The following is a 27872-nucleotide window of genomic DNA, read 5'->3' as shown; positions in this document are numbered from 1 at the left end:
TGCTTTTGTGAATAACAGCATATAGTTTTGATTTTCCACTTTAGTAACGTCTAATAATGTAGTTTCTGTGGAGAAAAACTGTCAAGATTCTTAGCCTATGTACTAGAAATGTGTAAGTGTGTGCAGACGCAGATGAAAATGAGTGCTAAACTAATCCTATTACAATATATCAAATGGTAACGTTCATGTTTAATGTTGTAGATGTCTCTTAGAAATGACACAAACAAATACAGATTAAAATGTTTCAATTTACTAAAATAATACATTATAATAATAGGACATAACAATAATAACAAAACTACATAACAGTACTACATTAGCCTATACTGTACCACATAGTTTCGTTCTTCAAATCTTTATTCCCACTCTTTATTCTAAGGATCACAGACACAGGAGTTTTAATTTGAAAGTCTGCACCGGAAGTACTTTTTGTTCACACTGTCTGCCTTGATGGTGGTGAGGGCGCATCAATGACAGGGACACCGACACACAAACACTCGCCGCTCGGCCTGTTTCATGTTTCTGGCTCCAGTCAGCGGACAGCCGGCTGTTTGTGATCCGAGCTGAGGATGCGGGAGCAGGCGTGGGCTTCCCGGTTCCCCCGCAGCCTGGTGCTCATCATCACCGCTCTCACATCGTGTGTGTCCTCCGACCTGCGGCCGTGCCATGAAGTGAGTGCTTTAACCGTTATTACTGTTATCTCCTCATGATGCTGATGCTACTTTAAAACACAAGTGTTTTAGGAGGCCAAACGTTTATTTTAAAATAATCATTATTCTCATCTATTAATTACCATTGTTTGTCCCATATTTTAATGCAGTGATCAAATCAAGAAAATGGCCATGCATGCAGAATTTAACAACCACACTACGTCCAAAAAGCTTCCATCCTAATGCACAAAAAAAATTAGCCTACAAGTCGTTTTCCATCTTTATATATTGACTCAACCGTAATTTGGATCTTTGCAATAGCTCACGGTCCTTTGCACGCAGCTGATCGGCTTAAACAATGCGCTTCATGTTGATAAACACTCTCCATACCGAGAGGACGCTTGTTCTGATGGCTTTCCATCCCTCCTCTGGGTAGCCTCCTGCCGGCCATCCTGGACCAGCATCACCCTCTGATGGGGAAAGAGAACCGGGGCCAGTGCTGCTTTTGTTATCTTTTTCATTTAGCCCAGAGGCAAAATGAGGATGTTACAAGATTTAAACATCCACATCTTAACACAATTTATGTAAAAAATAATTTACATTTTCACATTTTTTTAATAAAACCTCCACATCTTTACACAGTTTATGTTAAAAACTCATTTAAATCTTAAAATTTCTAAATAAACAGCCACATCTTTACACAGTTTATGTAAAAACTCATTTATATATCTTACAGCCAGTAGCTTGTTAACTTAGCTTATCTTAGCATAAAGCTCCCGGCTACCCTAACATGAAGTTTTTAATCCTAAACTTTGTATGAATGTCACAAACAATATTTTATGTGTTAGTTATCTGTGCTTTAGGTGGATTTCGTTGGTTGTACTGGTTGTTAATCTTCGTATGCAAAATAACTAAATTCATCAAATAAATGTACAAGCTGCTAACACACCTTACAGATTGTAAAAGTACATACAGATATGTAGAGATACATTCAAATGTACAGAATGAACAATAGACCAGTGGCGTAAACAATAAACAAATGTAAAGAGATTTCTATCTTCCAGTGAGTTTGTACATTGATGGTCTAATTTCCAGGTATTTCTTTTGTTTTATAGATATTTCTTTAATAGAGATGCTTTTGTAATCAAACATTCAATACAAAAATATCAGCAGAGCAAAAAGATTAGTGTCCATCTTTCCTGATGTCTACACAAATCCCCAAAACCTCCAGTCCTATAATCTCCTGACTCAGAGGATGGCGCCTGTCATGGCGTCGAGTTGTATCCCCCGTCTCCGCTCTCGCTTCTTCTCATCAGTCTCTATGACAACTAGCGTGAGTCACCAGCGAAACACATCAGCCCATGTGCTTATTTATTATCAGTATCATCTTTATCCCCCTCAACCATTGAACCCATTAGCACCAGTCCTCTTGTCTGTTCACTGGGCAGCAGGTTGTCCTCTCACATGGCAATCCACAGTTTGTTTGTTTGTTTGTTTGTGTGTGTGTGTGTGTGTGTGTGTGTGTGTGTGTGTTGTGTGCGTGTGGATTAGTCATTTGCAAGAGCTCAGGCTTATCTTTGCGTCTGCAAACCATCTCTGATGAATTCCCCCGTCCCCACACAACGTCGGTTCACTTTTGTGATTGCTCCATGGTGTAATTAGCTGATACTTAGATTCGTCTGCCCGGTTGAAAAGCAGGTTCAGGAGGGAGAAGATGGAGAACTGCCAGAGCGAGGCTTTGGACACGGGGGAAGTCGTATTAAAAGTGCAAACCAAACCCTCCATACGGGATTTACGGCCTTAATTCTGCAAGAATTGCATAATTTAGAAACCTGATTTAAAGTCATAGAAGTGCATGACATTGAATATCAATATTAAATCTGCGTATGTCCTCTTGAGTTTTACAGCCGCAAAGTAGTCCATGTCTAAATACCACTATGGCTGTAAATATAATCTCAAATAGCAATAATAACTTCAGAATACACATAATAACCTGGTTTCAGTCTTTATGCTATGCTAAGCTAACCAGCTGCTGGCTTTTTCTCAAAATTATGATAAAATATCAAGTGTGACAGGTGCGTCTGAGGGCTGCTAAACCTGAATTACAGTGAAGAACTCCTGCACACGTTATATTTATTTAATACAATGTTTTGATCTAGATTAAGATGGTCCGACCAAAATATTGTATTAAATCATCAAATAAAGGAGGAATAAGTGAAACAGTGTGCAGGAGTTTTATTCTTTATTTTATTCTAAAAGATTTTTCTAAAAATAAATGCTTAAAATAAGTCAAAAGACAATAAATGAACCTAATTGCCTTTGAACATATTTATTTTACATTCTATATCATATTATATAGAATGTAAAATAAATATGTTCAAAGGCAATTTGAGGAAAGCAGGTTTATAACCTGAAATGTATTAGATTTACTAGATTTAAGAATAACATAAAACACACTCTTCTCATCTTTAGCTCTTGTTTCTATGGAGATTCAAAACACCTCATTAAGCTGCTTTGGACAAAATGTTCCTCTAAGCGGATGTTCAATCAGTTCAAATAATGAGCATAATGTCACAACCAGCAGTCCTTGGAAAGAAGCGACTCTGCAGATAACTGCCGTCCTGCTCCTAATGGACCATTAGTGTTCAAGTGGGTCGGTTTCCCTGGTGATCCGGGTCAGCCACCACTTTTACCCTTGAAACCAGCGTTTGTTAACATACGAAGTCAGCTTCATGTTTGCGTGACTGAGTTTACTGGGCAGATTGAAGATGCTTTGAACTAATGCTAACATCTGCATGCTAAGATTCTCTCAATGACGGTGCTAACATACCGATGTTCAGCAAGTAGCAATGCACTGGACAATTAGAAACTTAAATAAAGAGAAAACATGACATGAATGTGTGCACCACATGTAATTGCAATCCAAGTGAGGGGATCACCAAAATCAGTAGACTTCTATCTTCAGGGGACAATGAATGTCTGTGCAAAATGTAATGCAAAGCCATTGAATTGCTGCTGAGATATTTCAGATTGGAAGTGATCCAGTGGATGGCGTATAGATCCTTGTGTGTATGTGTGTTCTGCAGACCGACTACTACTACCAGTACACAGAGTGTGACAGCACAGGGTCCCGATGGAGGGTCGCCATCCCTCTCAGTCCAAGCTCCTGCTCAGACCTTCCACCTCCAACCAGAGGAACAGACTGCTGTAAGTACTGTGTGTGTGTGTGTGTGTGTGTGTGTTCATATCTATATGTGTGTGTGTGTGTGTGTGTGTGTGTGTGTGTGTGTGTGTGTATTCGCATGTCAGTTTGACCCTCTTTCCCCCCACCGTCTCAAAGCTTTCTCCTGTCCGGCCGGGAAGTTTTTAGAGATGAGCACGCAGCAGTGCACGCCGTGTGCGGCCGGCTCCTATTCGCTGGGCAGCGGCCTCCGTTTTGACCAATGGGACGCCATCCCTGCAGGCTTCACCAGCCTGGCCAGCTTCTTGGACCCCGGGCCAAATGGAGAGGACCTTCAGGCGTGTAACAGGTGACGCAGACTCCCACAAGCACTACCATTCCCACTTGAGTGTACAGCCATTGTTCTTTTTAGCTGTTTTGCTGAGTGCTTTTTTTTTTTATCCGTGATGCAGCTCATCATGGACACCACAGGGAGTGTACCTGGAGTCGAACCGCGACGAGTGTACAGTGTCGTTGGTTTACGCCGTCCATCTGGAGAAAAAGGGCTCTGTCTCCTTCACCTACCAGTACCCCGACAACAACATCTTCTTTGAGTTCTATGTAAGAGCCTATAACTGCTTCCTACAATATAAAATATATTCTGATATTAATTTCCCAATATATCAAGCTAATGGCTTCCTAAATAGTGTTTTATTATTATTGTGCGACAGAAATGATCCTGGTTTTGTCACACTGTCGCACTATTCTTAGATAGAGGACATTTTTAAATGATAGCGGCTTTAAGTTGTCATGCTTCAAAGAATGACGGAAGCATGAAAAGTTAAAGACACTATTGGCCCAAATATCTCAGCTGTTTTGGCTAAAAGCAAACATGCCAACATGTGTTCAGGTCCAGAACGAGCAGTGTCAGGAAATGGCTCAGACCGATGACCAGAAGTGGATTAAAGTCACTAACAATGGAGAATGGGAGACACACACAGTGAGTATCTGACTAATTGTGTTCATAGGGAAAGTATTACGATGTTTGTGTGCGTTACCCTGTGCAAGTTTTCTTTGTTTTTGTTTTTAGGTGAATCTGAAGTCCGGTACGAACATCCTTTATTGGAGAACCACCGGCATCTTGGTGGGAGGGAAGATGGTCAAACCTGTGCTGCTCAAGAACATCCAAATAGAAGGTAGAGCAAACACACACAATAAGGCATTCAAGAACTTAACAATACTATTTAACATGTATGACAGATAATAAGTGGAGATACTTTGTGTGTGTGTGTGTGTGTGTGTGTGTGTGTGTGCTGCTACTTCATGTCTACACACGCGTCCAGGTGTCGCCTACACATCGGAGTGTTTCCTGTGTCGGCCCGGCTGGTTCAGCTCGGCCCCCGGCTCCTCATCCTGTCAGTCGTGTCCCAGCAACACTTTCTCCACAAAGGGGGCGTCGTCCTGTATCAACTGCCCTGAGCACCACTACTCACGTGTGTACACATGCAACAGCAGCACGAGCAGCTCGAACTGTCTGTCGTAATAATTTCACTCTCATGAGATGTGCTTCGGTTGTTGGCTTATGATATAATAACAAAAGTAAAATTGACTTTTTAGCATTCTTTTGATATTCCTCGTCCCTCTTACAGCAACTAAATGAGTGTGTGATACGGGATTTCTGAGGATAACAACATACTGATACTTGAAAAGTATATGCTAATAGTACTTTTTTACTCAAATACTTTTCTTAAACAAAACTTAATAATGATAATAATAATCCCTCAATTTTGGTTATTCTGGGTTTGTAACATATTTACCATGGGAAGTAATTTTATAACTGAATATTGGTGTTTATTATCAAATTATGACGACATTTTGTACAGTAAACTTAACACAGAATAAAGTCATTGTAAATAATAACCAAGTAAAAACTAAAATATTTAAAACTATTTTTTTTAAATATAATAAAGCCTTTAAAACGTTTATGTTCTGCCAACAGAGACACGTCAAAAGATTTGTGTTAACATTAAAAGTGTTGCATTGTCTTCTGTGAAGTAAAAGGCTAATATATTGGATTTACTGACCAACACATTCTGGTTGTTCTCTCTGCTTCACTGTGAACTGGATCATCATTGTCTCCTCTCTCAGATGAGGGATGGGCAGAGTGTAAAGTGAGGCCGCCGTGCTCAGAGAAAGATTATTTCCAGATCCACACGGCCTGCGACAGCGAAGGGAAGGTCAGCAGCATCCACACGTTTTACATTTCACACACACACACAGCCTCACTTTTTAATACACAAGGAGACGCACACACTTACAAACAAACACCAGCGAGTTTCAAGGTAGTATCTGATAAATTCTCAAAGGTAAATTGACTCTAGACTAAGGTACCCAAACAAAGCAAAATATTCCAATTGAAACTCCACCATTTTTAAATATATGTATAAGACATCATTTAAAAATAGAAAATATGAATATTTACAATAAAGAGTATGTTAAAACAAATATGTTGTTAAATCTTTGGTCTAATTTTTTCATTTAACACAAAGGACCTGATAATAAAACATGCTGTTTGCATTTATCCTTCTCACAAATTGCCCTAACTTCCTGCTTATTCATACAGGAGGATAATGCTGCCTGTTTTTACTGCATTACATTACATTTTTTTACAAACAGTGAATGGATGTTTGTCAGCTGTCTCAGGGCATTTCATCAGAAACTAGAGAAGTCTCACAGTGTGATGAGAAAGGAAATGATGAACAGCTTAGTGAATGTTTTTCATGTCATCTGATCCAATGTCAACCTCCTTGGCACTCGTCCACAACCTTGGCCTGTTTTGATTTACATCTCTGAAAGCGCTGAGTCAGAGTGATGAGTGTTCAAGAACAGAAAAGAAACGTATCCCTCCATTATTTGTTTTTATGCATCTCAGTCATAATACTCCAGGGACATTAACTTTTTTTATTTGAGCGATGTAAATCCTCTGACGTCTGTGGCTTTGTCGGTTACAGACACAGGTGTTGTATCGTTGGGTGGAGCCAAAGATCTGTGTGGAAAACATCACGGGGGCCGTGGTGCTGCCTACGACGGTGCAGAGAGAGCCTTGCCCTCCCTGCAACCCCGGCTACTACAACAGCAACAGCAACGACTGTCTGCCCTGCCCACCTGGAACCTACTCAGATGGCACCTCCGGTAAACCTGCTCACACCTGGCATGTACTGTCACAGAGCCACTGGAGCCGCATTCATACAACCAGAGCTTTTTAATCCGTATTTATCTAAGCAAAGTCAACTAAACATCCAAACAGAGGCGACGCAGCTGTATTATCCACTCCTGAAAAGATGGTTCTTGTGCAAACATAATGTTTTACCGAGCAGGAAAATACTATTGCTGTATCTTAATAAAGCTTTGGTGTGTGTGTGTGTGTGTGTGTGTGTGTGTGTGTGTGTGTGTGTGTGTGTGTACACAACAGTGTGCACTAAGTGCCCTGCAGGTACAGAGCCAGTGTTGGGTTACGAGTATAAATGGTGGAACGTGCTACCCTCCAACATGAAGACTTCCTGTTTCAACGTGGGCAACTCCAAATGTGACGACATGAATGGTGAGCATTATAACACCCGAGGTGTTACTAAGGCACTAAATAATTAAATAAATACAATTACCAACTATCTAACTGATAACCACCAATCATCTACTAACTTCTTGGTAACAGCGGTAAAGAATACCAGGTCCATTTAGTTTAGCTGCTCTTGATCTTGATCTGTAATCCAGAATCAGTGAGGTATAATGCATGTGTGCATCCTGTCTGTGGTTCATCAGGATGGGCGGTTGCAGGGGACCACATTCGCAGCGGAGCGGGCAGTTCGGATAACGACTACCTCATCCTCAGCCTGCATGTGCCGGGCTTCAAGTAAGTATGTGTGCTTTCTTTCTCCGGAGATCTGGTTGTTTTTGCGTCCGATCTTTTTATCCACATTCAGACCAGACAGAAAGAGGAAATCAAGAAAGCTGGTTTTTTTAGGAAGTAATTGCCGTATAAAAGCCACTTAATACCATATTTATATGTCTGTATCATTTAAATCACTCCCTTTGTTTGTGTTTTTGGTGACAGGGTCCCAGCCTCACTTTCAGGGATGACGGGCAGTGAGTTTGGCTGGATAACCTTTGTGTTCGAGACCATCTGCTCTGGAGACTGTGAGCTCTACTTTATGATGGTGTGTGCTTTGATTGAGTATAATTGTGTGTTTGGAGCAGAAAGGTAGTTATTAGGTGACTGATTTCACCAGTCAACTTTATTTCTCCAGTTTATTACAATGTTCTGCTTATTTGATGCCCCCTGCAGGATGTGAACAGGAAGAGCACCACAGTGGTGGAGTCGTGGGAAGGCAGCAAGGAGAAACAGTCGTACTCGCACAGCATGACCAGGAACTCGTCTGTCACATTCACATGGGCCTTCCAGAGGACTAACCATGCTCTGGACGTAAGCAAACTCCCACACATAAAGTACCTTCTTCACTTTAATGTAATATCTGTGGGTTTCATTCTCTGTATTAGTTGATTAAGTAGTTAGTTAATTGTTCATTTTATTTATGAAGGTGTAAATAAATGATGTGACATATCATCACTAGCATTACTACTATGAGGAAGTACGACAATACACGCACTTTCATTAGATATCAAGAACATATATGTTTCTATCCTTGTCCTGTGTATGTTTCTTTACAGGTGCGTCGTTATGTCAGTGACATGGTGAAGCTGTACTCCATCAGCGTGACAAACGTCCTGGATGGGGTTGCGTCAGCGTGTCGGGCCTGCGCTCTGGTACCCCAGAACTCCCAGCAGGCCGGCTCCTCCTGCGTCCCCTGCCCTGCCGGTTTTTATATCGACACAAGCACCAACCGGTGCCAGGAGTGTCCGCCCAACACACACCTGGCAGGGCGCCACACCTACGGCCAGGACGCATGTGTCGCCTGCGGGGCTGGAAGCATTAGCAACAAGGTAGCCTCTTCTGGGTTCTTTCATACTAGTGCTGGGTTTTGGTGCTGATATTAAAATGTTGTCAACACACAAGCAGCTGCAAACGCACTTTGACTCAAAGAAAAGATAAAAAAAACTATTTGCTAAATTGAATTCAGGAACAATCTGATCCAAGCATTAGACTAGAAAGATGTTTCCTGAAACAGAAAACATGTTAACTTCCTGTAAATTACAGCAAATACACGTGTTGTGTTTTCTGACTCGTGGTTGAGAGTTCATGTGTTTTGTCTTTTCTTTCAGGAACACTCTCGTTGTTACAGCGACTGCTCCTTCTCCCACACAGAGAACAACCGTACACTGACTTTTGACCTCAGCCCCCTGAGCGACGTGGCCTCGCTGACCATCGGGCCGAGTTTCACCTCGAAAGGCACAAAGTACCTTCACCTGTTCAACATTAGCCTGTGTGGCCATGAGGTAATTCACACAGACTCTGTCTCCTCTCATTCTTTGATCACAATTTGAAAAGAAATCATTCACCCCAGTGCGATAAAATGATGTTTTTTTTCAGATGCAGTGAAGCATCGAGCATACTGACAGATAATTTTCATGCTATCATGTCTGCTGCAGGGGAAGAGAGCCGCTGCCTGCACAGATAACGTCACCGACGTGTCCAGCGTGTCCAAGGACGACCAGAGCGACTCGGCTCAGCTGGTCAACTCAGTGGACAGCTTCATCTGTCAATCAACCATCATCCCGGCGGATGGGCGGGGTTTCAGGATGGCCATTTCCTCCCAGTCCATCAGCCTTGCAGACGCGTTCATCGGTACGACGCTTGTTAAATGACAGCATGCGGCTCTGTGATCATTACCTTGTGATGTTGCCTTTCATATTCTCATCCATCTTTCTTTCCAGGAGCAACAGTTGACTCGGTCCTGGATTATGTGGACGCCAAACCAGATTTCTTTCCCGAAAAATCAAAGGATGTTCCAGACATCAACTTCTTCTACAGGTACAATATGAGAAACCGAGGTAGAGTGAGTGAGTGTTTTTGTTATTTGTTAACTGTGTCGCTATTTTCTTTCAGGTCAACGCAGGCAACGGCTTCATGTGATCAAGGTCGCAGTTCAGTCATAACTGTTCGCTGTAACCCCGAGAAGTCTGAACGAGGAGAGCTCTCTGTGCCCAGGTAGGTTATAATGTGTGAACACGATACAACCGACTGTATAATATTTATCAAATACACATCTTTTGCACTGCAGGCTATGTAAATGGTAAATGTTCAGTAATAAAATATATAATATGAACCGAAGAAGTTAGATCCTGTGAGAAAATGAAAATAAACTACTGTTTGTGCAGCTCCTGTCCTGCGGGAACGTGTGACGGATGTACGTTTCACTTCTTGTGGGAGAGCGCCAGCGGCTGTCCGCGCTGCGCAGAGGACGACTACCACCGGATAGAGGGAGCGTGTAAGGGAGGCGCCCAGGTAACACACCTGATGTTCCCTGTATCCATTCTGTAACATTACCCTATAATCTAATCCCACCAGGGAATGTGTCACAATAGTTTCAGTTTGTATTGGTGAAATACTTAATATGATTAAAGAGCGATGAATAAACTATCCTTAGCTGAATAGCAAAAACTTAATCAGCATAGAAACGATAAATAATTATTTAAGAAACAGCCTAAACAGATTTAATAAAGCAAAAGGATTCCACATGTAAATGATTCAGTTTGACTGGATATTGCTGCATCATTCAGTTTAAACTATTATTATATCTTCCTTCTCGTGCTACTAACACTCAATTCAATTGTGCTAATTTTCAGTTATGAATCCAAATTACACAAGCGAAACATTTGTTAATTCTCCATCTGTCACCCTCCACTTTCTCCAGGAAACTCTGTACATGTGGAACGAGCCGAAGCTGTGCACCAAAGGTGTCTCGCTGCCTCCCAGGAGCTCCTCTCCGTGTGAGGCCATCGCTCTGTGGCTGAAGGTCGGGGTTGGTGGCGGAGCCTTTGTCGCCGTGCTCCTCATCTCTCTCACCTGCTATTTCTGGAAGAAAAACAAGAGGTTAGAGGCAACTGCCAATCTCAGTCAAGGGCAACGTGCTCATTAAGATTACGTTGAATTGTTATTTAAAGGTAGAGCTGTCACCGACGGTAAAGGCTCGTATTCTTTCAAGAAGTAGACATGTTTTATTTACAGCATCAGAAACATTGAGTTAACAAGAGAAGAATACAATTAACACAATTAACACAAGAGATTATCATAGTTTGAATGCTCTTTTAGAAGAACTTTGATAATCACTTTGATTTTTGGATTAAACTGTTGTTAAAATAGTTTCAGTATCTGCCTTTAAACACCTGCACACTGCATGTTGTCTATGTCTAATGACATGTTGTCCCTCGATGACGGCGTCCCTGTGGCCTGTGTTCAGACTGGAGTACAAGTACTCTCGTCTGGTGATGTCTGCCAACAAGGAGTGTGAGCTGCCAGCTGCAGACAGCTGTGCTCTGGTTGAAGGGGAGGAACCCGACGACGACGTGGTCTACACCAAGAAACCCTCCCTGCTGGGGAAACTCCGGGCCATCGCTAACAAGGTGTGACTCTGACTTATTAGAAACTTTGTTTAGGCAAGTTGATCCACTGCCTGATTCTTTCAAGTAATGGCTAACTTTACTTCACATGTCTTCACTTTCTCTCAAATTTAGTTTCTACACCCAGATTTCAATCGCCTAATCAGTTGGAACCCTACATGACTAGATGGTGCACAGCAAAAACTACAAACAAGATGTTTATTCTCATAGCTTCAGACCAGAAAGAAAAAGGCATGTTGTTGCAGTCGCACCTAAAAAAAAAAGAAATTCTTGAAACAGGTTGTTTGTAAATGTGAAATCAACACACAAGTGGCTCAAGTCAGAGGATCACTAAAGTCTTTAAAATGTATTCCTGAGGGGGAACCAACATAAATGTCAATCCTTCTGATGGTTGTTGAGACATTTCACTCAAAACATCGCAATTGTGAAACTCGCGGTGGCGCTACAGGAAAAGTCATGAGATCACCAAGGCGATTAGGATTCATCCTCTTGGAACCATGAATGTCTGAAATTTCACGGCAATCCATTAAGTAGTTGTGCAGATATTTCAGTCTGGGCTGCCAGACAACTGTCCAGCATGTGTGTTTTGTGGCGTGTTAATAGAATTTAGCATCTTTAATATCTGTGTCTTGCAGCACGAGGGTGGAGAGAGCTGCGAGTCCGTGCAGCTGAACTCCTCCCAGTGTGATCGATGGGTCCTGGGATAAATAGATGCCAACAGAGAGGGAGGACCGAGTAGAATAATGGAGGAGCAATCAGTCAGTGACGATGTCAATCACTGCCCTCCTCCTTATGTGTCCTTTGCCCCCCCCCCAATACAGACCTCACTGGAAAATATTTTATGCTGGCAAAAAACTGGACAGTGGCTTTTACTCCTAGAATACACAGAAAACACACTCCTGCTTTAATGCCATGGAGGCTCGAGGGCGGCAACTGAAAGAGAAACATGCTTTTAATGTTTTTTGTATGTTTTGTATTTTTATTTGAGATATTTTCTGTTCAGAGTTACGTATTTATATTAATGTTATAATGATGAACCTTTATTAAAGTCCTCTTTGACTTTTGAGATTTGTGTGTGGATGATGTACAGTTCAAGCCATGTCTGACATGTTTATATTATATATATATATATATATATATATATATATATATATATATATATATATATATATATATATACTATATACAGTATATGTGATACTATATACGAGTAGAGCTGAAATGATTCATCAAGAATTAATCGACAACGATTTTGGTAATCGTTTGTTATTTTTCATGAAAATATTTCATGGTTCCAGCTTTCTCAAATATGAGGATTCACTTTAAAGTCTTTTCATAATTTTTTATTTATCTTTAATAATTTTGAAGTTTTGACTGTTGGTTGGACAAAACAAACATTGTGAATGTGTCACTTTGGGCTCTGAGTGACTTTGGTGGCATTACTCACAATGTTCTGTTTGTTAACAAACCAACATATCAATCGATTAATCACTCTTAACACTTTAAGTACCTTTTCCTGGTTTTACTTACAAACTTTGCAGGACTTTTAATTGAAATTAAGTATTTTTAAAGCGTGGTATTAATAATTTTACTTAAGTGAAGGCTCTAAATACTTCCCCCACCACTGGCCTTAGTTCAAATTCACAAACAAATTAGCGAATAATCAAATTACCAAAACCAATAGTGAGCCTGGGAATATTGTGGCCACCAGAGGGCCTCGCTGTGCCTGGTAATTCATTAATTAATTCAACCTCGTCTTCCTTAATGGAGGTTTATTGGAATTGTCAGTGTTGGAGGAAGTATTCAGATCCTTTGTTTAAGTAAAATAACTAATACCAAACTGTAGAAATACTCCATTGAAAGTAAAACTTCTGCATTGCAATGGTTAGTTATATATAAGTGTGTAAGTATAATCAGGAAAATGTTCTTAACGTATTAAAAGTAAGAGCACTTAATGCAAAAAATGGCCACTTTGACTTATATTCTAACATTAGACTATTATTACTCATACATTGATATAAAAGCATGAATGTACTGTTGTAGTTAGTTGAGGTTGTGCATTTTTAACTAATTATTATTTTCAATATGGATTAATCTAATGATTATATTCTCTTATAATCTATTGATTGTTTGGTTTGTGAACATTAAGTAAATAATGTGGCACCACAATATTGCCAGAGCCCATAGTGACACAAAGCGTGTTTTTTCCAAATTATTAAAAAGTAAATTACAATTATTAACAAGTAAACTCAGTAAATCTCAATTTGTAAAGTAACTAAAGCTGCCAGATGAATGTAGCGCAGTAAAAGTACAATATACCTCTGAGATGTAGTGGAGCAGAGTATAAAGCAATATTAAAATATATGGTAAAGTACAAGTACTTCAAACTAGTACATAGTCATTGGACTATGTTGTATGCAAAAGTATTATCTGTAATAATTGATAAATCCTTATGATTCAGCAAGAAATCCACAAATATGATGTTTACACAACCAGGGTCTTTGCCCGGCTGGTCCCTCTCTTCACCCCCGACAGACACGCCTCCGATCCCGTGTCCGTCCTCCTCCGTGCTCCGCCCCTCTCCACGGACGTGACCCTCCTCCTCCTCCTCCTGTTCTCCTCCAGCCATCGACGAAAACTTCAAAGCCGCGACTTCAACAGCCGTTTACGACCGTCGGATTAATGTTTTAACACCGGATGATGCTGTGAAGCTACGCCGGCATGTGAAGCCTTTTCAGCGGGCTGAATCTCGAGACGTTCGCGGTGAGATGAGTTCATAACCAACGGTAGGAAAACTAGTTTTTTCTTCTCTCCCCTCTCCTCGCATGGGACATGAAAACAATCACGGCCTCAGCCTTCAGCGGAACACTTTCTAGTTATTGTGTGTAAAACAAACAAAAGTGGTTTGTGTGTCACCAAAGTTAGAATCAGTGGATTTCGCGCTGATTAAAGGGCTTATTTTTTGCGTGTTTTTAACGCAAACTTCTGGAGGAAAAAAAACCCCGCAAACTGAAGTTCGGTCCTGTGACGTCACTTCGAGAACGAGGAAAAAGACTAATAATAATACAAATTGGTGGAGGAGGAAATTAACTATTTTCTGATATGTAGCACTTCTTGTTGTAGTAGCTGTTCATGTAAATATGTTATTTGAAGCATATAGAAGAACGTGACATCATTTTTGTGAGTGATGTTTTGTTGTATATGTTTTATTGGTAGATGAATGTGTATTAAAATAGACATGGCTTATAATCTCACTTATGATGGGCCAGATGTTTGGCGTGACACAGAAGTTATAAAATAACTATAAAGAGACCATAGTTGGTCCTAATCCAAAAGAATAAATAATAATAGGAAGAACAACACAGGATTGAAAGTTGCATTCACAGGGAGGTGTTCAGCCTTTGAATTATTATTATTTATAATGTCAGTTTCCAGTCCTGTGTTTAGGATTTTGGTGGTGGAGTGACCGAGGAGCACTACCTCATATCCATCCAATCCAAGCGTATAACTAAAGAAATACTTAAAACACAAGAGTTGTGTCTGTCTATGGTGTATCGTGTGCACAATATACATTATCGTGTAAATGTTTGTGTACACTTGTGTGTTGCAGGTACTCCACTAGAGCTCCTCCGTTCTCCTGCTAGTTGAAGTGGTAAGTTTACCTCCTCCATGTTGTGTGTGTGTGTGTGTGTGTGTGTGTGTGTGTGTGTGTGTGTGTGTGTGTGTGTGTGTGTGTGTGTGGTTTCAGCATGACTCCACAGGAAGAACTAGATGTTTACAGTAAGTGTGATGTAATAAAGAGGTTAGTGAACTACGGTATGATGTCTGGTTTGAGATCACGGTGACACAAACAACCTCCAATAGATGAAAAACGTTGCCAAAATAAACCAGTAAATTATGCATTTCTACTTTAAAAGACCGAACCCTAGCCAGTTATTATGATGTATGACGTGATTTTATATGCAGGGTGTCCACAGGGACTAAAAAAGTATTGAACGGTATGATATTTTTATAACATACTATGACTTATGCCACAGTATTTTATTACTTTTTATGGCATTTTTTATTACCTACTATACTTTTTAATGAGATTTTAATGGCATGCTAGAACTTTTTTTTACAACATACTGTACTTCAACTTTTTACTATACTTTGATGTTTAATGACATTTTTTACGACATATAATGTCTCTGATAATGTATGACATTTGTTATAATAAACTATACTATGACTTTTCTCTAACTTTTTTAACTACATTTTGTTATGACATCTTTATGATGTACTTTTTTATTTTTTGTTACATTTTGTTATGACATACTATACCTTTTACTTTTTTGGCAAATTTATGTATTTGTGGACATATTTTTGTGGACGTTTTTCTTTTCCATTATTTACTCTTTTTTTAAAGAAAGCCTCTTATGGACAATTGTTGTAAATTAGCGTTTTGCTACAAACACAAAACACAGTGCATCTGGCCCTTGTGCATAAATGTATGTTACAAATCTAATGATACTGTGATGTCTAAATCATACAAGCTAAACTACTATACTATGACTTTTATAGCATATGTATTATGTCTTTGTTATGACCATTTTAGTGACATACTATACTGTAACTGTTTTATGACATTTTCAATGCCATTCTCTTGTGCTTTGTTCGCACCCTGTCTATCAGAATTATGTTGCATTGATGCAGTGGTCCAAGGTGGTATCACAAACTAAGACTGTTTAGTTGTGCTATCTTACAATCAATGCACACATGTAGGTTAAAGTGTGTCGCTGATGTAACGGGTTAGAACTCAAAGCGGCCATCGGGTCTTAAAAAATGTTGTTATAAGAAATTTTGTTTAACTTCAGGATTTCTTCACGTAACACAATGTCATAAAATCTGAATCAGATTTATTGCCAAGTAGGTCTCATATGGAAAAGGACAAACTTGTGTTGGTATTTTGGTGCATAACAATCTACATAGAAAGAGAAAAGCTGAGGAAAGAACAAGCAAAAGTCAAGAATCATGAGAGAAAATAGAAATAAAAACAGTTAATATTTGTCTTAAAATCTTGCTTTAAGTAATAGAGTTATCCTTACACAATGCTGAGGTTTGACTGACCTACAGACAATAACAATATATTTAAATGTGATGTAAATACAGTGTACTACCAGTGTAACAGACTTAATCATTCAGTTTGTCTTTAATTTAAAATTGAATATTGTCATTTTCGTGTTTTAAAAATAATTCCTTGCAGTGCCTGTTCGGCTCCATCATGGCTCGTGGTTGCATCTGCTGCGTTAAATACATGCTCTTCCTCTTCAACCTGCTGTTCTGGGTAATTATTCCACACACACACAGTGTCAGAAATCAGTTACCATCAATCAGTAGTAAGATCAGCATACCAGCTAAATTGTTTCATTATCATGAAATCAACAGGAAGTTTCTGAGTTTCCTGCCTGTTTGTTTTTCAGCTGGGTGGGTGTGGATTGTTGGGTGTGGGCGTGTGGTTGTCGGTGTCTCAGGGCAGCTTTGCCACCCTGTCGCCCTCCTTCCCGTCGCTCTCCGCCGCCAACCTCATCATCACCCTCGGCACGATCATAATGGTGACGGGATTCCTGGGTTGCCTGGGTGCCATCAAGGAGAACAAGTGCCTGCTGCTGAGTGTGAGTGCACTACAATACCCATCATGCATCTCTAGTGGTGTTGTCTGAGTATATCCTTTAGTGATGTTGTGTTTGAATATTAAATGTTTGAGCAGCTTTGAAGAAGTTATGTTGTCTGAATAGTATTGCTGAAATGAGTATTGTTAAGTAGGAAGGTCATATTTATTTGTTTTGCATTGATATAAATGCAACATTAGTGTATCCTGCATGTCTGTTCTCATGTTGAAGCCTTTTAATCTGACACCTTTCTTTATTTTCTCCAGTTTTTCATTGTTCTGTTGATCATCCTCTTGGCCGAACTCATCCTCCTCATCCTGTTCTTTGTCTACACCGACAAGGTAACACTGTGTCAAAGAACTTTCATATTTATTGATGATCCTCTCCCGCTGTAGTTCAGTCTGACTATATGTCCCATGATCCACCTCTTCATCTCTGTTTGCCCAGGTGAGCGAAAATGCCAGACGGGACCTGAAAGAAGGTCTGGTGCTGTACTATACAGACAACAACGCCGGGCTGAGGGATGCATGGAACGCCATACAGGGAGAGGTATATTACCAATCAAGTTTAGAAAAAATCCCTCTCAATCTCTGCCTTTGATATTAATGTAGTTATGCAACTACCTTCTCACCTTTCTGTGCACTAGTGGCGATGTTGTGGTGTGATCAACCACAATGACTGGTACACAGCCCTGCATGACAACGTGGTTCCTGACCGCTGCTGCCAGCAGGTTTTTCCGGGATGTGGACGCAACGCCACCAATACCTTCTGGACACGGGTCAGTGTGCTTCTCTGTGGTTACAAAGTTTTTTTTTATTTGCATACCAGGCATCTCTAAAGCTCACTAACAATATATAATGTTTTAATGAGTGAGCTTTTAGAGGCGCTTATAGGTGGATTTATTTAACCTTTAAATGGAGCCAAACTGAATGTTTCCTGCCTTTTTATTCTAAGCTAAGTTAACAGGATGCTGTCTATAGCGTAATACTTACTGTAGACATGTGAGTGTGGTGTCGATCCTCTTATCTATCTCATGGCTAGAAAGTCAATAGTTCCCAAAATATATAGATGAGGAAAAAGGCAATTATGTGTTACCGTAGTTTTCACCGATAATGTTCTTTTTCATTAAAAGTGGACAAGAACAACTGAGGGTTCAAATATTTATAATAAATTATTGGAGAGTGAGGTTCTCTATCTATCTATCTATCTATCTATCTATCTATCTATCTATCTATATATGGATCATCAGTTTCAAAGAATTATTTATTTTATTTGAAGTCATCAGTGAAACTTTTTGAAATGTGTGAACATAATCAAAATAATGTTTGTTGTCTGCAAAACTTTACATTAAAACAACTAAAGCAAGAGTCATGGAGTCTAGGACTTAACCTGAAGACCTTCTGATGTGCCGTACTTGTTTTTCGTAATTACTGTTGGTGTGTTTTCAGGGTTGCTATGAGAAGGTAGAGGAGTGGCTGGATAACAACAAACACCTTCTGGGAACCATTGCCATGTGTGTATTGGTAATACAGGTAAGCAGTTCTATATTAAACACTTTGTCATTATTTATTTGTTAATTAACATTTATTTAGCTGATGCTTGTGTTCAACTTAAGGGAATTAATATAATGAATAAGTTAGTACATCAAATATGCTGAACGGCTTCACGTATACTATGCCATAAAATACCGTCAAAACATTCAAATTTGACATGGCTTAAAAAGTCATAGTCAAAAAAAGTCATTAAAAAAATCATAGTATAGCATATCGAAAAAAATCATAAAACGTAATTCAAGGATTCATTTCTATAGTGCAGTTTTCTCAATTTTCATCATATGGAATGTAAACCGTAGCAACAAAAACAATTCTCTGAGCAGATGATATGGCCGACATCTTCACAGTAAAAAAATCAGCATGAGGAAAAACATTGTCTATCAACTTTGACTATGTTTGAGCATCATGATGTAAAACGCAGAGTCCACCTCCTCTCGTCCCACCGGAGTCCTGCTCTCTGTCCTGCTGTCCGCCCGTCAAGTGCAGCTTGATCCGGGTTGTAGTGGAGTCCGGTCTCTGTGAAGATGTGGGCTCAACAGTCACCGACCTCCCGTCTTAATCCATCTTAGTTTTCTGCACGCATCAGACAACCAGCAGTAGGCTGCGTATAGTATGTCGAAACAAAAGTCAAACTATAGTATATGGGTTATTGTACTAAAACAAAAACAGACACAACAAACTGCTGCTATCAGTAACACCTTTATTCTTCACTGAACAAACACACTTTTAAAACAAATATACAAATTTGTTGACCATGTGCTTCTCATTGCCTGGCTTTTCAACTCGCCATCAGTCATCTGTGTTTCAGTCATCCAAGGTCCAGCACCCTACTGCATTTCAATGGAAAGAATGATTAGACATTGGGCGCAGTGGGCATAGTATAGCGTGTCGAAAAAAATAAAAGTAATATTATAGCATGTGGAAAAAAAAGTCACAGTATAGCATGTCAAAAAAGTCATAGTATAACATGTGGAGAAAAAAAAGTCATTGTATAGTATGTCGAAAAAAGTAAAAAAATAAGTCATATGTCCAAAAAAATAAAAATTTGCATTAAAACATTTTCAAAAGTGATCTCGTTCAGCTGATGTTGTAATAATTGTGACAGGCCTATCTTATGTTGCACTTCTCCAAACAGCTCTACTTTCAACATGATTTGTTTTGTCTTTCCAGCTCCTTGGGATGGCTTTCTCAATGACGCTGTACCAACAGATCCACCGAGCAGGGAAGAAGTATGAAGCCTGACGGGACTGACGCAAGCATTTATCATTTCAAACTGTCAACTTGGTTACATGAAATAAGTCACTTGGTTTATTGTAAATAAAATAAGCCAGATATCATGTGTGCCACTACAGCCTTGTATCTTTTTATTTTTCCATCTATTGAACTAGTTTTTATTAGTCCGCTTTTGATAAATCATCACTTTAATGCATGTTATGTATAATATATGTGATTTGTCATTGGCAAGCGGAAGAGTGAGGAACATATTTTTTAGGTTGTTAAAAGCTATGTCCGAGTACTAACATATAATGTATGGATCCATTTAGAAAAAACCCATTGTGTACTAACATGTTCAATAAAAGCACTCTTCACAAATGTGATGTTTTGTCTTCTTTATCTTCTTTACTCTTTGATTATACAGATAAAAGCCGGGTGAGCTCCAGGTCATCTCACACATTATCATGTCAATCAATAACCTGTTTGATCGCTTGAGCTACGAAATATTTGAGCTGTTTCTGAGGCGATAATGAAACTCCTCTCTTTGCTGTAGTCACTGATAAACTAATAACTTATTAAAGGCATGTTTTGCTATAAATTACAGAAACGGAGATGAATAGAGAGGCAGATTTTAATCAAAAGTTAACGGGACATTTATCTAAAACATTGGTTTCTAGAGGAGTCGTTCACACTGTTAAGATAGTAATTGATTAATTGTCTTCAGTCACATTCTTTAACAACAGACTACAACAGAATTTTAGCTTAATATTAACATAAAGGAACTGTTTTTTGGGAATTACTTCCTAAAATGATGCCAGTGGATCCCAGGCCAGGAAACCAGTGAAGACTCTAGGAATTGGACAGCTAGTGTCCAAAAATATCAAAGTATTACCTTAAAATCTTGAAGCTGACTATCAGAATTATTGATAGCACCTATACTAACTCTCCTCTGGTTACAGGGCCATAGTTTTATTATTATCAACGACGACGTTTCCTTTGATGACGACGTAGCGAATCAGCTCCTGATGTCCTCCCAGCTGGTAGATCAGATGCTCCCATCTGCAAGAAAACAAACAGGAGAGGATCTGTGTTACTCACAAATATTTAATCCTGAAGGTGTCGTACTCATTTGTAAAAATAAAACATCTGGACAACAATAATACTACTTACAATTAAACTTTTATTTTAGTTAGACCTGGTGCTACGGTCAAATCAGCTGATTTAATCAAACATGGTATATTAGGTGTAATTTATATATATATATATATATATATATATATTTATATATATTTATTAGGTGTAATATATATATATATTTATTAGGTGTAATATATATATATATATATATATATATATATATATATATATTAGGTGTAATATATATATATATATATATATATATATATATATATATATATATATATATATATATATATATATATATATTACAAAATGGGAACAACTGTAACGTAACTCAAATTTCCCCCTGCAGATCAATAAAGTATTTCTGATTCTGAAATGTATTTATATTTATAGTTTCCTTGCCGGAGACACGGAGGTTCATTCGGAAGCTTGCCACTGTATTTATAAAATAAACCTCACATGGTCATCATTACTTGATCCATACCTTTCCTTCATAATAGTAGCTGATTTAAATGTATCTATCATGCTCTCATCATACAAATAAGACGCTATAGACGCTGAAACACATGATGGGACAAAAGCTTCACCGGCTGGTGTTGAGGAGCAGCAGGTCTCCGTGTTTGTTGACCTCCAGGGAGCCGTGTGTGTCGGAGCGCCGCAGGGCGTAGGCGGCGTTGATGGTGGCCGCAGCCAAAGCCTCAGACATGGACATCTTCATGTTCACACAGGCCAGGTGCATGACGATCGGCTGAGGAAGGGCAGAGAAACAGAGAAGGTAGAGAGTCGGTACGAGCTGGAACCATCATGCAACACTGCCGTGGTACTCACCATGGAGCAGCAGTAGGCGTTGGGGTTGAAGTCGCTGCCGAGGGCGACAATAACTCCAGCTTCCAACATGTCTCTGGCCCGAGGCTGAGGCAGCCTGAACACACACACACACACACACACACACACACACACACACACACACACACACACACACACACACACACACACACACACACACACACACACACACACACACACAGATTATCAGACAGCTCTATGAGAGGTGTGACAGTATCTGTGTGTGAGACACAGTGATAGAGGGAGTGAGTAATACCACATTGGAAAAAATAGTCCTGCATTTAAAATCTTAATTAAAAGTATGTAAGTATAATCAAAAATTGTGCTGAAAATATTAAAAGTACCAACGCAGAAAAATGTGTGCTGCGACTGATATAAATATATATATATATATATATATATATATATATATATATATATATATATATATATATATATATATATATATATATATATATAAAAATATTGAAAGCAAAAGCAGCAAATCCTCACATTTGTGAATCTGGAACCATGAAATTATTTTGAATGAAAAATGACAAATGATTATCAAAATAGTTGCCAGTTAACTTTCTGTCAATCGACTTATTGATAAATAGTTTAAAAGTTTCAGCTCTTCCTGTATAAACTGTTTAAACAGTATAATTTTTAATAAAGCATATTATATAAAATCCTCAATTTAAAGTAACTGAAACTAAAGCTGCAATAAAAACTGTATACGCAATGAATTTGTACTTAAGTACAGCAAAAGTACTTGGTTGTATTCCAACACTGGTGTTATGATACCGTAGGATGTACGCTGTGGTTGGTAGAAGAACAGCGGCGGTTCTTGCTGCGGCCATGGCAGCGATCCCCTCATCAGTGACCTCCTCCAGGTGACTGATGGCTGAGGCTCCGAGCTCCGCACCCAACTGAGACACACACACACACACACACACACACACACACACACACACACACACAAAGATTGCTCTATTGCTTAATTGTAATGCTAATTTTACAGCTTCATATAACAAACATTGAGTAAATGAATCGACTAAAACAACCAGCAGATTAACTGACAACGACATTTCTTTATTTGCAGCCCTCCTTTTGTGTTTACCAGCATTATTTATGGAAATTTTAATAGCATCAAGAAATATTAGAAACATTGGCACTCAGAACTTATTAGGGATATTTTCTTGCCCATATAATGATAATAGATATTGAAAATAAGCATATATTGTAGGTATATTGCGGTTATAATTTGCTGGTGATAAAATTGAAAAGCTCAAATTTTAGAGCACCAACGAAACAAAAACATTTAGCGACACTTTATACATTTTTGTTGAAACTGTTTCAGACTGTTCATCCAAAGGTTCATCCTTCTACAAGCTGCACAACTTGTAGCTGGTGGTGCCGTTGAACTGTATTGCATTACACTAACAGGCATTTCTAGATTTAGTTCCCAATAAATAAAGGTCAACACAGCTTCAGGAGTAAGTGATACCTGAGCAGAGTTCATGGGATGAAGCTCATCTCCGTGGAAGTTGATGTTGAGGCCCATGTCTTTGCCGGCCTGCAGGATGGAGCGAGTAGAGCCGAGGTCAAACACTCCTCGCTCACAGAACACGTCGATGTTGTCGACTCTCAGAGTCCCGGCCGACATCTGTTCTTTCAGCTTCGGCAGCTGAACCTGCAGGATGTCCTTCGTGGCTTCTGCAACTGTTTTCCCTCTGAATAAAGGAGATTAGTCAGAGAGATTAATGTCAGGATGTAATGTAAAAAGGTTGAGGAGGGTCCATACTTGGGCACCGCGTGGGCTCCGCAGTAGGTTGAGGAGATGTTGATGGGCAGCGTGCGTCTGGCCTCCTCGATCACCTCCAGCATCTTGAGCTCGGTCTGCAGCTCCAGGCCGTATCCGCTCTTACACTCCACCAGGGTCGTACCAGCTCGCTGCATCCGGACCAGCCTGCCGCTGAGGGAGGCCAGCAGCTCCGAAGAAACGGCGGCTCGAGTGTGCTCCACGGTGAAGTGGATCCCACCACCGGCCCGGTGCACGTCCATGTAGGAGGCACCTGCCAGCTGCAGGAGTAACATGCATTTCATCAATCTTAGTTGTGGAAGTAGATAAGAAAAGGTCAAAATACATTAAACATAATGATTTACCTTCATTGCAAATTCATGGACCCTGTCACCTGCCCAGACCGGATGGGTGTGGGCGTCAACCAACCCTGAAACAAGAAGCTTCTTTAAAAGCGAATCACTGACATGTTATTGTGCAGACAGTCCAAGAAACACACAACTTGCATATAAACGTCTGCTGAGCCGATACTCACCAGGCAGGACGCACATTCCTGTAGCATCGATCACTTTATCAAAGGACGATTCTGAATACTGTGCTCTGATGATTTCTGCCGGCCCCACAGCTTTAATCAGCCCATCACTGGATGAAGAAGTCAGTTGCTTTAATGTCACTTTAAAAGCACAGCTTGGATCTGAACATAAACTAAAAGCTTCAACTAAAACTGAGCCTGAGATCATTTAAAATGGGCATCATACAGAGGATACACACTTTTAGAAAACACCCTCAGCCAAACTATGCTTTTTTTGTGTAATTAATAGCAAAAGTAATGAATAGATTTGTAGTAAAATGACAATATACAGCAAGGGGTAATTCATTAATTTATGTACATGCAAACAATTTAAAAGTGAAAATGATAATTTATAGAAAAGTTCTCAGCAATCAAGCATTTGTTTTTCTCATAAAATGAACAATTACAGCTAGGTGGCACCAAAGTGAGTCACGTTACATTTTTACATTGCTTTTCTTTAAATTTTACAAAAAAACCTGCAGATCAACAACAGCTGTGCTGAGATTCAGTATGCAGGTAAGAAGAGCAGCTGCACAGATAAACTAAAGCTGTTTTTGTCACATGTCTGCACCATTCCATATAACATTTAACAAAGCGTCCCCTCATGTTCGTCACATGGTATGAAGTAATCTCAAATCCCTGTTAGTGAGAAAACTTACCTTCCTATCACTACGCTCCCGTTTTCAATCACACAAAGATTTTGCATCCCATGTTTGGTGATGAACTTCTCTCCGCTGTTGCAGATCAGAACCACCTGTTGGGCGTTCTTCACCAGTAGTCTGTAATTTCTGGACATTTTGATTCATCCAAAGCAGAGACCACCAACTTCAGAGTCACTGGCTTTAAAGCAGTTTGGGATCAGGCAAATATTTGCCCAGGAGAAGAGTTTAAAGTGCAGAGAGAGAGGGAGAGAGGCGGTGCTTCTGCCACAGACAACCTGTAATAATTACATATACTACTGTTATATCACAAGCCAAAAAAAACAACAATCAGGTTTAGGAAAGGGTACAATAATCATTTTATTGAGTCTGTATAACAAAGCCACAACATAGAATTGGTCTCACATACAGTAATGTTAAAAAAAAACAAAAAAAAAAAAACTTGAAAAATAACCTAAAGCCCAAACGTTCATTTGTTTCACATGGTGAAAACAAACACACATCAACTCAACTACTCAATCACACAACAGGGCCGAGTCCTCTTCACCATCACTCCCTCATTTCTCCGTCTTCCTCCTCTTCTTCTACGCCTCTGATGTACAAAACATTATTGCACCTGTGGGAATGAAACACACCGGTTAGCACACAGTGCTGCCATAACCGGCTGCAAAGCGGGAAAAGACAGAAGCACAATGGATTGATGGTGTCGTGCTCCGTTTGCTTCCACCCCCCAATATGTTTGACAAGTTAAATATTAACTGAACTAGTTTTGAATAAAGATGAAAAGATGTTTTTGGTTTACAACGTACCTGACCAGCACTTCACCGAGATGACCCGCCAGCGCTCCGTCCACATACTCTTCTGTGTTTGCCAGCTGTCGGGAAAATGAAAAAAAAGTCACGACGCCATCTTTAAGGGTGCATCTGCACGGCAATCATGACGTCGGCAAAAACATGAAGGAAGACGCTTGTTTGCGTTGATGTAAGAGGTACAGCTTGAGATTATAAAAATCACAATAATTCATGAAAAGGAGGAAATACATTTGCACAACTATCACTGCTGGAAACTGCGAAATTAACGTATAATGACAAATATGAATCACTGTAAAAGTGATGAACTCTTTCTGAGTGTGCAATTAACAGCTGAACTTGACCTACAGAAGTACTTTTGTTATAGTTTGCTTTAAAAAAGAAAAATGTGTTCATTAACACAGTGCGTAGTCACTGTTTACATTAAGGACAAAGTGACGCTCTGGGGCTTTAAATTCCTCCGACATGTTGTTGGTAATATAACTCTTGTGTCTTCTTATAAGGAAAGTGTTGAAGAGGCAATTATAAGTCACAATGAGAAAAGAATTAAAATTAAAACTGTTACATATATATCGGAACAAGACACACAATACAGTTCATTATTCTCACCTGCATATTCATGTACCCGTCCACAGACACCAGGTAACCCTTGTACTCCATACCCCACTTCAGCTTCACCATCACCGGTTTGCCCGTCAGGCCGTTGAGGAATGGCTTTGGGTTCAGAGGTAAACTCTACGGAGAAGAAGAGACGAGGCGGGTTATTATACACCATTTACTAAATTACCCTTTGGCTATGTGAGATAAATATACATTGTGTGTGATGATTCGCCAACATTATCCCGGGTTTTACCTATTGGTGGAAATAATCTTGTCAAATAGTTTATATTGAAAATTATGGCAAATAACTTGTGTCTTTACATATCACCAACACGTGGTGCCTCTCCGATATGTGGGGATATAATACTAAATTCGGCACAAAATATTGTATACATTAGTACTTTAAAACACGTTTTGAACATAAAACAACTCTCTGATGTTTGCTGCTGCGTAGTGATTGGATGCGTGTTCAACTTCAAAGCAGCTGCTGATGTAGCCTGCATTGTACATGTACAATAACAACCAACCGAAACTTAAATTCTATATGAAATGTATTCATAGTGTGTGCGGTTTACAGCAAATAGTAGGTAAATAAAGCTGGGTAACGTTTCAGCCAGGCAACCTATGCAAGCAAGTGTCTTTACGGGTAAATAGTAAATAAAAAAAACAGTAGATTAAGTGGAGCATGTTCTATTAATTATAAAACGCTTATCTTGTCAAAAAGCATGTGCATGATAAAAGTTAAATTATGAGTTTTTGGTATGGAGTTTGCCGCGACTTGTCTCCACTGACATCGGACCAAACTCAAACAAAGGGCCGCATAAGTCCACTTGCAAACGGACCTGTGCCACCGAACAGACGATTAAACCTACCTAATTACTGGTTAAGCACTTATATATTACGTTACTACACTGCCTGTGGGCGTAAAAGTGAGGGACTCATTCATCCAAAGCATGAATGAAAAGCTAACCCAGCTAATGCTAACTAGCAAACAGGCTACTATCTATACACGGCGATGGAAACAAAATGTCGCACAACACATCTAATGAGTTGATGGTTAACACTAATAAGATGTACTCACCATATCTGTTGTACTAAATGCTTTCTGAGAAGGAATAAACTTGATATGTTTTCGTCACAGAAACGTTTGTACTTCGCTAAACAGCACACACGCTTTACCGCCAAACCGGAAGTACAACCTTTGATCAACGAGTAGTCTTCCGGTTTCTACATACCGCCCCCTGGTGGTGAGGAGTGTACACGGCAACGTGAATCACCGGGAAAAACAATGAAAGATGTTTTGATTAAAAATGCTCCGTTTAAAGTAAAAGTCCAGCTTCTAAATTCTTAAATGGTAAGTTTATGATCAGAACAATATAATATATATTTTTTTATTTTCATTATGGATTAATCTGCAGATTTTTTTCTTAATTAATCGTTTGATTCTTTGGTTCATAAAAGTTATGAATATAGTGAGAATTGCTGTCACAATCAACCCAAAGCAACACCTTCACCATCTTTGTTTTGTTCAACCAACAGTTCAGACATCAAATTTATCAAAATAAAATGAAATAAAGAAAAAGTTTAATTTCTACAACTGAGAATGAATCTTTAATCCTCAAAAGTTAAAGTGATTATATAATACTTTAGGAGGTGTGTT

The 27872-nt window shown here is 39.4% G+C and overlaps 4 protein-coding genes across 6 annotated transcripts; 2 read left to right on the top strand and 2 right to left on the bottom strand.

Annotated features, from left to right (window-relative positions):
• The first annotated feature begins 19 nt into the window (after positions 1 to 19).
• Positions 20 to 12430, top strand: LOC137877350 (endosome/lysosome-associated apoptosis and autophagy regulator family member 2-like). Of its 2 annotated transcripts, none has more exons than XM_068717188.1 (22): positions 20 to 671; positions 3737 to 3857; positions 3991 to 4180; positions 4284 to 4431; positions 4721 to 4810; positions 4901 to 5006; positions 5154 to 5303; positions 5959 to 6047; positions 6822 to 7002; positions 7283 to 7411; positions 7630 to 7720; positions 7922 to 8024; positions 8153 to 8290; positions 8536 to 8808; positions 9088 to 9261; positions 9415 to 9610; positions 9700 to 9796; positions 9872 to 9973; positions 10144 to 10270; positions 10680 to 10858; positions 11226 to 11388; positions 12021 to 12430. In XM_068717188.1, the coding sequence occupies exons 1-22, from the start codon at positions 570 to 572 to the stop codon at positions 12090 to 12092; spliced, it is 3021 nt and encodes a 1006-aa protein (XP_068573289.1). In that variant the 5' UTR covers positions 20 to 569; the 3' UTR covers positions 12093 to 12430. The 2 variants fall into 2 exon arrangements, with proteins under 2 accessions (XP_068573289.1, XP_068573290.1); XM_068717189.1 differs by having other exon boundaries at positions 587 to 671; positions 4014 to 4180.
• Positions 12431 to 13981: 1551 nt separating this feature from the next.
• LOC137877347 (tetraspanin-9) lies at positions 13982 to 20182 on the top strand. Its single transcript, XM_068717186.1, has 9 exons — positions 13982 to 14171; positions 14996 to 15037; positions 16631 to 16711; positions 16848 to 17039; positions 17303 to 17377; positions 17484 to 17585; positions 17683 to 17814; positions 18485 to 18568; positions 19760 to 20182. The coding sequence occupies exons 3-9, from the start codon at positions 16649 to 16651 to the stop codon at positions 19829 to 19831; spliced, it is 720 nt and encodes a 239-aa protein (XP_068573287.1). The 5' UTR covers positions 13982 to 14171; positions 14996 to 15037; positions 16631 to 16648; the 3' UTR covers positions 19832 to 20182.
• Positions 19978 to 25068, bottom strand: amdhd1 (amidohydrolase domain containing 1). 2 transcript variants are annotated; one of them, XM_068717184.1, is made up of 9 exons: positions 24804 to 25068; positions 24109 to 24215; positions 23939 to 24003; positions 23577 to 23854; positions 23280 to 23505; positions 22577 to 22701; positions 21776 to 21869; positions 21535 to 21695; positions 19978 to 20863 (listed from the first exon to the last, which is right to left on the bottom strand). In XM_068717184.1, the coding sequence occupies exons 1-9, from the start codon at positions 24938 to 24940 to the stop codon at positions 20758 to 20760; spliced, it is 1299 nt and encodes a 432-aa protein (XP_068573285.1). In that variant the 5' UTR covers positions 24941 to 25068; the 3' UTR covers positions 19978 to 20757. The 2 variants fall into 2 exon arrangements, with proteins under 2 accessions (XP_068573285.1, XP_068573286.1); XM_068717185.1 differs by lacking the exon at positions 19978 to 20863 and having other exon boundaries at positions 21580 to 21695; positions 22545 to 22701.
• Positions 25069 to 25145: 77 nt separating this feature from the next.
• snrpf (small nuclear ribonucleoprotein polypeptide F) lies at positions 25146 to 27410 on the bottom strand. Its single transcript, XM_068717187.1, has 4 exons — positions 27294 to 27410; positions 26222 to 26347; positions 25613 to 25677; positions 25146 to 25419 (listed from the first exon to the last, which is right to left on the bottom strand). The coding sequence occupies exons 1-4, from the start codon at positions 27294 to 27296 to the stop codon at positions 25353 to 25355; spliced, it is 261 nt and encodes an 86-aa protein (XP_068573288.1). The 5' UTR covers positions 27297 to 27410; the 3' UTR covers positions 25146 to 25352.
• Between the last annotated feature and the right edge of the window lie 462 nt (positions 27411 to 27872).

The sequence above is a fragment of the Cebidichthys violaceus genome, unplaced genomic scaffold (genome assembly GCF_023349555.1).
Source record: "Cebidichthys violaceus isolate CVI_PGR_0920_01 unplaced genomic scaffold, fCebVio1.0.p SCAF_21, whole genome shotgun sequence".
NCBI classification, from domain to species: Eukaryota; Metazoa; Chordata; class Actinopteri; order Perciformes; family Stichaeidae; genus Cebidichthys; species Cebidichthys violaceus.
Note: the sequence above shows the minus strand (reverse complement) of the source record. Positions and strands in the feature narration are given on the sequence as shown.